At 20.5% G+C, this 13,604-nt stretch overlaps 1 protein-coding gene across 1 annotated transcript in view; it reads left to right on the top strand.

Moving 5' to 3' along the window:
• LOC117176869 (protein suppressor of forked) overlaps positions 1-13,604 on the top strand; it is an 86,475-nt gene that overhangs the window by 59,967 nt on the left and 12,904 nt on the right. The window contains exons 10-12 of the mRNA XM_033367219.1: positions 686-755; positions 6,649-6,745; positions 10,034-10,292. Coding sequence (XP_033223110.1) covers positions 686-755; positions 6,649-6,745; positions 10,034-10,292 — 426 coding nt within the window. The remainder of the gene's footprint in view (positions 1-685; positions 756-6,648; positions 6,746-10,033; positions 10,293-13,604) is intronic.

Here is a 13,604-nt window from a genome sequence, read left to right as displayed (position 1 = left end):
TATTTTATTTATTTAAAATTTATTTAAAATTTATTATTGTACTAAAAAGTTAACTAAGTAATAGAAACTTCACTTTTTTGTTAAAAATTAATTTTGTCGGGTGTAAGATTCAACTTTTTTAATGGAAAGTTAATGTATTTCTGTTGAAAATTCATCTTTTTAAGCAGAAAATTAAAACGAATAATTCTTGGTGAAACTTCTTTGTAGGTTTAAAATTCAACTATTTTGTGGAATTATATTTTTTTAGTGAAAATATCCACTGTTTTTTCGAAAATTCTCCCTTTTAGATTAAAACTTAATACATGGATACATGAAATAATAAACAGTACATTTTTATTTGAGAATCTAATTTTTTTATGAAAACTGAACTAAACTTGGTGAAAAATACAACTATTAAAATTTTTTTAAATTATTATGTTAACAATTCAATGATATTTATAATAAAAAAACTACCGGGGGGGGGGGGTGAAAAAGAGATAGTTAAGGTTATAGTTATAACTATAAAAAATTAATTAATTTATTATTTTATTAAATATAATAAATAAAGACTCTTATTCCGAAAATTGGTAACGTATTTTATGAATAACCCCTTAATCGAAATTTATTTTACCATGTTTTGTATAATTTATGGTATTTTTTTATATATTATATTTATGTTTATGTAAATAGTTTTTATATTTTTCAGAGGATAATAATACAAGAGTATTATTTGAAAGAGTATTGTCATCAGGTAGCTTAGAACCAGAAAAATCAGTGTAAGTATAATAAAAAACTTAATATCGTAACAATCTTTTTTCCAGTGATGGGTAAGGATTTCTAAATTTTTATTGATTTTTTTTTCAATTTCTATGAATTCTTTGCAAATCCGGAACGATTGAAAAATCCCGAAAAATAAAAAAAATTTGGTTAATTTATAAAATAATTTAAATAATGCAATTAAAATTATATTACATTTTTTTAAAATGATTAACAAAAATTACTTGCTTATATACGGAATTGTTGTAATTGAGAAATTTTATTATTCCGGAATTTTCTAGTTCATAAATGTTATTGTACGTGAATTTTTTAATTCAAGAATTTTATAAATCCTTTCGATTTTTTTCTCGATTTTATATTTTTTCAATTAATCCTGAAGACTTTTAAATTCCCCTTAGGGAATTTATCAGATACTTATTCGCCAAATTCTTTCGAATCCCCTGAATTTTTCTCAGTTTATAAAAAATGTATTCAATTCAACAAATTAAATTTTTTTTTTTGAATTGTCGTTAATTCACCTGCATTTTTTATTTAACTCACCTTCAATTTTTTGAATTCCATCGATTCTTATCATTCGTAATTCTTTTTTTTTTAATTCACTTAAATTCTTTTAAATTTGCTTAATTTTTCAAAGTTCAATTTGAAACTTATTTAATTTTACCATTTTTTTCTGTTCAAAAAATTGTAATTCCCCTTAAACTTGTATTGATTTTAACAGATTCCTATTAACTACTTAAATTTATCTGAATTTAATAGAATTTTCTTGATCCTAAAAATTTTGTTCTTTTAACTTAAATTATTATTAATTTATATTAATTTCATATCGATTTTATCGAATTCTTTTTAATTCAACTAAATTTAGGACAATTTTTCTGCAATTATGGAATATTTTAGAATTTTTGTAATTTGTTTAATTCATTTGAATTAATTTAGAATTTCCCCTGAATTTGTGAAATTCCTTTTAAATTCTCTTGAAAGTTTATAATATATCCTGATTTTTTTTTTAATTTCATTGAATTCTTTTAAACTCACCTTGAACTCTTCGTTATTTCATGAAACATTTTTTTAATTCCCTTTCATTTTTCTTAATTAACTCCAAATTTAATTAATTGAATACATTTTTTAAATATCTTTGAATTGTTTAAAATTATTTTTGATTTTTTTTTAATTTATGTAAATTTCATTGAATTATCATTGTGCTTAAAGTTTTCTAAATTGACTCGAATTTTATTTAATTCGTTAGTTCTTTTTTTTCAATTCAAATGAATTCCTTTGAATGTTTTAAATTTGCCTTAATTCTTTGAAATTCCCTTGAAATTTACTCAATTTAATGGAACTTTTTTTGGATTCTCAATTTTTTTTAATTTATGCTGAAGACTTGAATTCCGCTTAAATGGATTTTATTAGATTATTTTTCACAAAGTTTATTAACTCCCATTTGTCGGAATTTAATTTAATTCCCTTGAACTTAACCAAATTTGTTTCTTGGAACTTGAATTATTATTAATTTATTTTGATTTTGTTGGAACTTCATCGAATTCTCTTGAATTCTTTTTAAATCATTTTCAAATTTGCTGTCAGTGGAATTTTCTTTCCATTTATTTGAATTCATTTAGAACATTTCCTCCAGTTTTTATTCATTGTATCCCGAATTTCTTTAAATTAATTTAAGTTCTCTTGAATTTTTATAATATGATCTGATTTTTTTAATGTACTGGAATTCTTCAAAATTCAGTAAATTCTGTTAAATTTATCTTGAATTCTTAGGTATTTCATCAAATTCTTTTGAATTCCCTGGAATTTTTCTCAATTATTTCCAATCTTAATTAATTCAATTTTTTTGTTTAATTCATTCTGAAGTTTTTTAAATTCATTTTTTAAATCCTGAATTCTTTTGAATTATTTTTAACCCTCTTAAATGTTTATAATTCATCCGAATTTTTTGTTAATTCGCGTGACTGTTTCAAAATTCAGTCAATTCTACGCTCTTCATTGAATTCTTTTAAATTCACCTTAAATTCTTAGGTCTTTTTTCAAATTCTTTTGAATTCCTTTGAATTTTTCTTATTTCTTTAAAATTTTCAGGATTCTCCTAATTTTTATGAATTCAATTCTATTCAATTTAATTGAATTTTTGGATTTTGGTAATTCATTCTGAAGTCTTTTAAACTAATAAAGATATAATTTTTTATTTTATCATTGTTTTAGTTGAGAATTCATCTTGGGGTTAAAAATTTTATTATTTGGCTAAAATTTTTATTATTTTTTTTCTACTTTTTAAATAAAAAATTGCGTTTTTTGGTCGCATTCGTCCTGAATTTTTTATTATATTATCCTGAATTTCTTTACATTATTTTAAACTCTCTTGAATGTTTATCATTCAACCGGATTTTTTTTAATTAGCCTGAATTCTTTTCAATTCAATTTGAATTCTTAGGTCTTTCACCAAATTACTTTTAATTCCCTTGCATTTTTCTTAATTTGATCAAATTTTAATGAATTCAATTTGTTTGTTTAATTGATTCTGAAGTCTTGTAAACTCAGAAAGATATAATTTTATCATTTTTTATTTTATTTTTGTTTATAGTTAAAAATTTATCTTGGGCTTAAAAAATTTATTATTTGGTTAAAATTTTTATTTTTTTTTAAATTTAAACTTTTTGTTTTGAAATTTGATTTTATTCAGTTCTATGTTTTTTGAATTCTTTTCAATTCTTCGGATTTGTCTTAATTGTATTGATTTATTATGAATTCAATTCTATTTATTTCAATTGAATTTTTTGATTTTGTTTAATTCATTCTAAAGTCTTTTAAACTCACAAAGATATAATTTTATCATTTTTTATTTTATTATTGCTTATAGTTGATAATTTATCTTGGGCTTAAAAATTTTATTGTCTGGCTATAATTTTCATTATTTTTTTTCAAACATTTATTTAAAATTCAAATACTTTTTTTCCTTTATAGACTGCATTTTTTTGAGGATTGAACTATTTTAATAAAAATCTGTTTTCTTTGGTCGCATTTAACTGTTCAATTTTTTTCCAGTTTATTTGGATTCATTTAGATCATCCTAAATTCTTATTATATTATCCTGAATTTCTTTAAATTATTTTTAACTCTCTTGAATGTTTATAATTCATCCGATTTCTTTTTTAATTCACTCTAATTCTGCAAAATTCAGTCAATTCTACTATATTCATTTAATTCTTTTAAACTCACGTTGAATTCTTAGTTCTTAAATAAAATTCGGTTGAATTCCCTGGAATTTTTTTCAATTCTTTACAACTTTAATGAATTCAATCTTGAATTTGGTTAATTCTTTTAAATTCCTCGGAATTCTCTTAATTTTATTGAGTTTTTATGAATTCAATCCTATTAAATTCATTTGAATTTTTTATCCTGGTAATTCACTCTGAAGTCTTTTAAACTCGCAAAAATATATTTATTTAAATTTTATTATTGTTTTAGTTGAAAATTCATTTTGGGGTTAAAAATTTCATTATTTGATTAAAATTTTCATTATTTTTTGTAATTCAAACATTTAGTGAAAATTCAAATACTTTTTTTTCCTTTATAAACTGAAAATTTTTTTTGGTTGAAGATTGAACTATTTTAATAATAATGTATCGTTTTTTGGTCGCATTCAACAGTTAGATTTTTTTAATTCATTTGGATTAATTTATAATTTATCCTGAGTTTTTATTATCCTGAACTTCTATAAATTATTTTAAATTATCTTAAATGTCATAACTCATCCTGATTTTTTTTAAATTCTTTTGAATTCCTTAAAATCCAGTCAGTTCTACTCCATTCAATTCTTTTAAATTCATCGGAATTCTCTTAATTGTATTGAATTATCATGAATTCAGTTCTATTCAATTCAATTGAATTTTTTGATTTTGGTAATTCATTCTGAAGTCTTTTAAACTCACAAAAATATATATTTTTTAAAATTTTATTATTGTTTTGGTTGAGAATTTATTTTGGGATGCAAAATTTTATTATTTTGTTAAAATTATTATTATTTTATTTCAAATTCAAACGTTTGGTTAAAATTCAACCACTTTTGTTTCCTTTATTGACTGACCATTTTTTTTTTGGTTGATTGAACTATTTTAATAAAAATTTACCTTTTTTGGTCACATTAAACTGTTAGATTTTTCTCGGTTTATTTGGATTCATTTAGAATTCGTTCTGAATTTTTTAAAATTATTTTAAACTCTCTTGAATGTTTATAATTCATCCGGATTTTCTAGCCTATTCATTGAATTCTTTTAAACTCACCTTAAATTCTTAATTCTTTCATCAAATTCTTTAGAATTCTCTTGAATTTTTGTGAATTCTATAAAATTTTAATGAATTCAATCCTGAATTTGTTAAATTCTTTTTAATTCTTCGGAATTTCTCAACTTTATTGAATTTTTATGAATTCAGTTCTATTCAATTGAATTGAATTGATTGATTTTGTTAATTCATTCTAAAGTCTTTTAAATTCACAAAAATATAGTTTTATCATTTTTCATTTTATTATTGTTTCAGTTAAAAATTCATCTTGACGTTAAAAATTTGATTATTTGGATTATTTATTCTTTTTTTAAATTCATTTATTTAAAATTCAAATACATTTTTTTTCCTTTATAGACTAAATTTTTTTTTAGGGTTGAACTATTTTAATAAAAATTTGTCTTTTTTGGTCCCATCCAACTGCTAGATTTAAAAAAAAATTTATTTGGTCTCATTTAGAATTCGCTCTGAATTTTTATTATATTATCTTGAATTTCTTTAAATTGTTTTAAACTCTCTTGAATGTTTATAACTCTCCTTGGATTTTTAGTTCTTTCATCAAATTTTTTTGAATTTCCTTGAATTTTTGTCAATTTTTTCAAATTTTAATGAATCAATTCAGAATTTTTGAAATTATTTTTATTTTTTCGGAATTCTCTTAATTTTATTGAATTCTTATGATATCAATTCTATTAAATTTAATGGCATTTTTGTATTTATTTTTTTTTTTTGTTTGATTCAATATTTCGTATTTTAAACTCAAAAAAATATAATTTTTTTATTTTATAATTGTGTTGGTTGGGAATTCATCTTATGACTAACATTTTTATTATTTGGTTGAAACTTTGATTATTTTTTTAAAAATTCAAACCTTTGGTCAAATATTCATTTGCTTTTTTTCCTTTGTTGACTGAAAAAATCTGTTTTGATTGAATATTTAAGTATTTTAATCGATGAAAATTCATCTTTTTGTTAAAAAACCATTGAATTTGTTTGAAATAATTTTTTTTTTGTTTACTAAAAATGTAACTGTTCTATTTTCTAGTGAAAATTTATCTTACTTAGTTGAAAGTTCATGTATTTAATTAAAAATTCGTCTTCTCTGGTAGAATATCATTCTTTATGGTGAAGATTTTTTTTTTTTTAATTCATTACATCAGTTGAAAAATTTAACTATTTCGGTAAAAATTCGTATTTTCGGTACAAAATTAATCCTCTTGTTTTAAAATTTTTTTTTTTGTATTTATCCCGAATTCGTTGAAATTATCTAGAATTTACATCAATTTCTGCGGATTTTTTTAAATTCAAAAGAACATTAGTTACTTTTAATCAATTTTTCAATTGAGATGAATTGCTTTTTAGCATAAAAGACTTGTAAACTTTACTTTGAAAGTAAGTAAAAAAGTAACGATTTTTCGGTTACTGTTATGAAAAAAAAATTTAATTTAGATACAAATTCGTTACTTATTTATAATTTATATTATATATAATACAAAATTTATAATAATATATTATTTTTTAAAGTTAAAAGAAACTATTTACTTCCCATCACTGGTTCCCTGATTGTAATTAAGTCCTGAAAATTAAAAAATGGCTTAATTTTAGTGACATTTGGAATCGCTTTCTGGAATTTGAATCTAATATCGGAGATTTAGCCAGTATTGTAAAAGTCGAGAAGAGGCGTAGTGCTGTTTTAGAAAAGGTGAGTCTAAAAAAATGAATCCAGGGTGTCTAGCGATCCCGGAAATCTGGGATATCCGGGAATAAACCGGAAAATATCTGGGAAATTTTTGAGACCGTGAAATAAGAGAGAATTTATTTTTTTTACCGGAAATTTTACTAATTTTTAGAAAAAAAATCTACCTAATCACTTCAAATATAATAAATTTATTTCACATTGTGGTATAATGCAATTTAAAATTATCTTTCTAACTTTTATCTTTTTTTTAATTCTTTACAAATTTAATGTAAGTTTTATTGCAACTTTTGATTTAAAATTTAAGTGTAATTTCTATTTTCTTTTAATTATAGCATTCAGTATACAATGTGTATTTCTAAAATGTTTTACTTTAAAAAATTTATATTTTAGATCTTAATTTTTAAGCATATATTTTTAATTTAAAGAATATCAAAATGCAATTTTAAAGACTCAAACTTTTAGAAATTTTAAAAGAACATCAAATTAATAGATTCATAAACGCTTTTATTAAATTTATGATTTTATTCAAATATTGTTTCAATATAAAATATTATATTTTTAACCTATGGAATTAAAAAAAAATAATTAGGAAAAAACACAATTATTTAATTATTAATAATATTTTACTGTTCATTTAAAACGAGCAATTATAAATATTACAAATATAATTATTCTAATGAAAAAAAAAATATTTTAACTGACATTTTTTAATTTTAATATATAAATAACAATTGAGCACTTATTAATTTAGAAAAAATTCTATTAAGTTGAAAAGGTTTTGAAAAGTTTGAAAACTAATTTCAAACTTAAAATAAATTTCAAATAATTGAAAATAAAATATAGATTTTTGCATATTTCGAACAGAAAATACAGAAGCTTTTTAAGAATTGTGAAAGTTTCCAAAGAATCAAAAAGTTTCATTAATATTCCTGGGAAAATTGAAAATGTTTTTTTTTTAATTAATTTTGAAAAAATATTTAAAAATATTTCCAACTCTTTTCCAAAATTGTAAAAAAAATCTAGAAGATTTGAGGGGCTTTTTATTTTAAAGAATTTAAAAAAATTTTAGGAAAAGTTTGAAATTTTTAAAAAGATATTTAGAAGTTTTGAAAAAATTTCATAAATAATTTAAAACTTTGAAGCTGTAGGAATTTTGAAAGGTTTTAAGATACGAGAAAATTTTTCTTAATATTCCTGAAAAAAAATTATTTAAAAAAAAAATTATTTCCAGAGAGTATTTAAAAATATTTTAAAACGAAACTCAATTTTAATTTTTCAATAAATATGCAACAATTATTGATTTAAAACTATCTAAAATTAAAATAATGTTAGTTTAAACAACTAATTATTTTAAAAAAATTAATCATTCAATTCTTCATTTCTTTGTTTTCTTCTTGTTTAATTTTTTTATTTGATTTAGAGCATTAAAAACATGACGCGGATATATATTTTTCGAACAGATTCTTAATCTTTGAGCTATACAATTTCAAAAATATTATAATTGTTTACATTTTCAGTTTAAAATTTCATTTTTTTTAGTTAAAAATGGATCTATTTTGTTGAAAATTTGTCTTTTTTGGGGAAAAAATAATCTTCTTGGTTGAGAATTAATCTGTTTGATTTAAAAATAAACTTTTTGTTAAAAAATGTTTTTTTCAAAGTTCATCATTTCAGTTGAAAATGCATTTCTTTGGTTAAAAAATTAACTATTTTGTTGAAAATTAATGGTTTGTTAAAAATACATAATATCAATTATATCATTTTGATAAGATTAAAAAAAAACATGAATTACAAAATTTCAATTGTTTAAAAATGTAATATTTTAAACTGAGTCAATATTTGAACATTGGATTTGAAATTAAATAAGTACGTTTAATTTTGAATTGATTATTTAAATATAAAATTAAATCGTACATAAAAAAAAATAGAATAAAAATTAAAATGTCAAATATATCATTTTGAATTTCAAATAGTGATATACTGCTTAACATTGAAAAAATACTTTTTTTATTTACAAAATTTTAATTTGCAATTCTTAAAAAATTTAATACTTTATACTGAATAAATATTTTAGCATAGGATTTGAAATTAAATAAGTATGTTTAAATACGAATTTATTAATTAAATATAACAAAAAATATGACACATAAAAATAAATTTAAAAAAATAAACAAAAATATCCTCAAACATATCATTTTGAATTTTAAGTAGTCATATACAGCTTAACATTGGAAAAATACTTTTTTTAAATTAAAAAATTTCAATTTGCAATTGTTTAAAAATGTAATTTTTTAAACTGAATCAATATTTGAGCATAAGTTTAGAAATTGAATAGTTACGTTTAATTATGAATTTATTAATTAAATATAAAAATAAATCATACATAAAAATAAATAAAACATAAAAAATGAATAAATATATCATTTTAAATTTTAAATAGTCTTATGTTGCTTCACGTTAAAAAATACTTTTTTTTAAATTAAACAACTTCAATTTGCAATTGTTTAAAAATTTAATATTTGAAACTGAATAAATATTTAACCATAGGATTTGAAATTGAAAAAGTACGTTTAATTATGAATTTTTTAATTAAATTCGTTTTTTAAGTAAAAATTGGTTCATTTTGAATAGATGCAGTAAACCTAAAGTGGAAAATTTTTCAATTTAAAAATTTTAGAATTACATATCTTAAACGGAATTGTGGCCAAATTGAGAAATTTAACAAATGAACTTGAGTTGGAAAAAAAAATTGAAATCAGAGTTATTTTAAATTTCATATATATCATATGATATGAAATTTACGATATTTAAAATGAAAATATCGATTTTTTGCCTAAAACTTGGTAAAATTTCCGGTTTTAGAATTATTAGTTTTAAGGTGAAAAATTTAAAATTCAAGGTAAAAAATTGATTTTTTACACAGAATTATTGTTTTCATGTTCTTGTGAATATAAAAAAAATTGTTCTGCAAAATTTGTAAGTACTCTTTTTTTTAATTTTTCGTCTTATTAATGTTAGAATTTATTTTATTAATTTTTATACTATTTTTATTCAACGCATATTTGATGGGAGTTTTTCTAATTAATTGATATTAATTATTTATTTACTTTTATTTTATTAATTAATATTACTATTTAGTTTCATTACTCTAAATATGAATTTATTTGACACATTACAAGAAAAAACCGGGAATTAAAAAAAAAAATTCGGTAGACATCCAGATGAGCGTAAACTTGACCGGGAATTTTTTTTAATTAACAACTGTATTAATTGCCTAATTTTGTGTATTAGATTAAAGAATTCGAGGGTAAGGAAACGGCGCAGTTGGTAGATCGATACAAATTTTTGGATTTATATCCATGCACGGCTATAGAATTGCGCTCTATCGGATACATGGAAGTGTCTAGTGTAGCTAGGAATTCCTCAAATACAGTTTTGCGCTCTCCAGACCAAGAAGAAGCCATAGCTGCACTTCCTAGGCCGGATTTGTCACAAATGATTCCGTTTAAACCTAAACTAAATGCCCTGCCCGGCGAACATCCTGTACCTGGTAAGATATCTTATTTAGAAGAAAAAAATCTCTAGCTCCGCCGGGATTCGAACCCAGGTCCCTGGGTTCGAATCCCGGCGGAGCTGGAATTTTTTTTTCATGAGCTTGTTTAAAAACTCAATTGTTTTAAAAATAAATTAATCTACATTATAGGGCATTCAACAATTTTTATTTAAAATCATTGATTTGGTTGAAAATGTAACTATTTCCTTGAAAATTCGTTGTTATATTGTTGAAAATCAATTTTTTTACTTTAAAATTTCAGTATACAAATTTTAATGGGCAAATTGATCTGTTTTTAGCCGAAAATTTAATATTTTTATGAAAAGTTCTTTTCTCCGGTTGAGTCTTTAACTATATTGTTGAAAGAAAGTTATAATTAATTTTTTTGTATGTAAAATTTATCTATTTTATTTTCAGATGAAAATTTATCTTTCTTCGTTTAAAATTTAACTATTTTGACTAAAATTTAACCGTTGTATTTTCGGTTGAAAATGTATCTTTTTTTAGTTTAAAATTCAGCAGAAAATTTTTGATTTTATTTGAAAATATTTTTGTTTGACAATTAAGCTATATTCTTGAAAATTCGTTTTTTGTTTAATTAAAAATGGTTTTGTTTAAACTGAAAATTTAACTTTTGTTTTTGCTGAAAATTCATGTATTTTGTTGAAAAATGGAATAATTTATCAAAAATTAATTTTTTTCCTAGGATATTAAATGCTTTTTTTTTTAAATAAAAATTTAAATATATTTTTATTAGGATATAAAAAGGGTCCTATGAGAAATTTTGAATCGTTTTAACAAATATTTATCAACTTTGAACAAATTTCAAAAATAATATAAAAATTTGAAAAGATTTCAAAAAATGTAAAACAATGTGTACATTTTTGAAGATTTCTAATAAAAACTATTGAAGCTTTTGTAAGGATTTTGAAAGGCTTCGAAATAATAATAATAATTATTATAAGATTATTTGGAAAATTTTAAATATTCCTTTATTGTGAAAAATTAATTTAAAGGAAATTTTTCAAACATTTTTTAAAAGAATTCCAAAATTTTCGAAAAAGAATATAGAAGATTATTAAGTAAATTATTTTAATTTGCAATTAATGCAATTTTTTAAGTATACATAGATTTTTTCAGATTTCGAACCAAAAAATAATAGAGGATTTTTAAGAATTTTGTTATGTTTCAAGAGAATACAACATTTTTTCTAAAATGCCTAGGCAAATTTTAAATGCTTTTTATTTTAAAAAATGTATGTTGAAAGAATATTTAATGAAATTTTAAATTTTACGTCATTTTTTAAGTATTTAAAAAAATGCGAATCACTTAAAAAGGTATTTAGAAGTTTAGAAACAATTACAAAAGTAATTAAAAATTCGAATAAGTTTCAAAATAATAAAAATATGTTTTAAGATTCTCGAAAAATTTGAAATGATTTTTTATATTTTAAAAATGTCAAAAGCTTTTAAAAAAATGTATATTTTTGAAGATTTTGAAATAAAATTTTGAAGTTTTTCAAGGATTTTTAAGGTTACTAAATAATAATAAAAAGTTAAGATTCCTTGACAAATTAAAAAGATATTTTTTTTATAATTAATTTAAAGAGAATATTTCAAAAGATTTCAAAATATGTCAAAAATTGCCAAAAAGGAATTTGAAATATTCTAATACAATTTTTTGGAATTTTGCAATGATAAAAATAATTAAAAATTCAAATAGATTGAAAAAAATAATGTGTGAGAAAAAGTTAAAAATATTTTTAAACATTTATAAAAATTGATCGAATAAAAAAATTCCGAAAAGTGAAATTAAAAATATAATACTTATATAAACTTAAAAACAAAACTGACAATACTTACCTATTACCTTATTTGATCTCGAATTGTAGTGTTCAAAAACTGAACAAGTAAATAGTCATAAAAAAATATTTAGTTTTAAAAAATATTTGGAGGTATACCAAGAATATAAAAATTAAATTCAAATATTTAAATATTTCAAAAGTTTAAATGAAAATGTATATGTTTGAAGATTTTCAACAAAAATTTGAATGATTTAAAAGGATTTTTTATTTTGAAAAATCAATTTGGGAGAGAATATTTACAAAAGTTTTTTAATATTTTAAAAGATGTCAAAAATTGAAAAAAAATGAATCTGGAAGATTCTCATGCAATTTCTAAATTTTTTAGAATTTTTAAAAACAATTTAAAGAAAAATGGGAAGTATGAAAAAAATCTGAAAAATAAAATTCCCGACACTGTAAAATTTGCGAATGGTAAAATTCCAGGATAATAAATTATTGTAATAATAAAATTCCCGAATAATATAATTTCCGAATTGGAAAATCCGCGTCAGCAATTAGCTGAATTAAAAAATATCGGAACTAGAAAATTAGGAAATTAAAAAAATTTAATTTTTCAAATATGATTTGATTATTAAAATGCACTAATAAAATATCTTTATTAAAGAATTATTTGTCATTGTAACAGTTTCCAAACTTATTGTTTGAGTGTAAAATAACAACAATGACAATTTTTTATCCTGAATTTTTCTTCAATGATTGTTATTTTGAATTCAAATTTTTTTTTTTAGAAATTTCAAACATTAACAATAATTTTTGTATATAAAAATATTGACTTTTTTATTTTTAATAAATAAATCATATTCAGGAATGACTGAAAAATCTCAAAAAAATTAAATTCCCGACACTGTAATATTTCCGAATTGAAATATTCCCGGGAAATAAAATTTTTGAATAATAAAATTTCCAAACAGTATAAATTTTCCAAATTTAACAAATTTTTTTTTTTTTCAATCGGATTTATTTATTAAAAATATATTAATCAAAATTATTTTTTATAAATGTATTTAATTGATGTATTTTTAATAAATAAATCATATTTGAACAAATTTAATTTCTTAAATTTGGGAATTTTATTAATCGGAAATTTTATTGTTCGGGATTTTTATTTTTCAGGTTTTTCAGTCATCCCTAAATATGAGTTATTTATCAAAAATACAATAATTAAATATTTTCATATAAAAATTTTTTTTTAATATTTGAAATTTCTAAAAATTATTATATGAATCGAAATATCGACAACTGAAAAAAAATGCAGGATGAAAATGATTCAAATATTGTTATGTTACATTCAAACAATGAGTTTCGAAACGGTTAACACGACAAATTAATTTCTAATAAAGATATTTGATTAATCTATTTTTAATAAATAAATCATATTTGAAAAAATTTAATTTGTTTAATTTGGGAATTTTATTATTCAGGAATTTTATTATTCGAAAATTTTA

Source organism: Belonocnema kinseyi, chromosome 7, assembly GCF_010883055.1.
Source record: "Belonocnema kinseyi isolate 2016_QV_RU_SX_M_011 chromosome 7, B_treatae_v1, whole genome shotgun sequence".
Taxonomy (NCBI): Eukaryota; Metazoa; Arthropoda; class Insecta; order Hymenoptera; family Cynipidae; genus Belonocnema; species Belonocnema kinseyi.
This window is presented reverse-complemented; position numbering and strand designations above follow the sequence as displayed.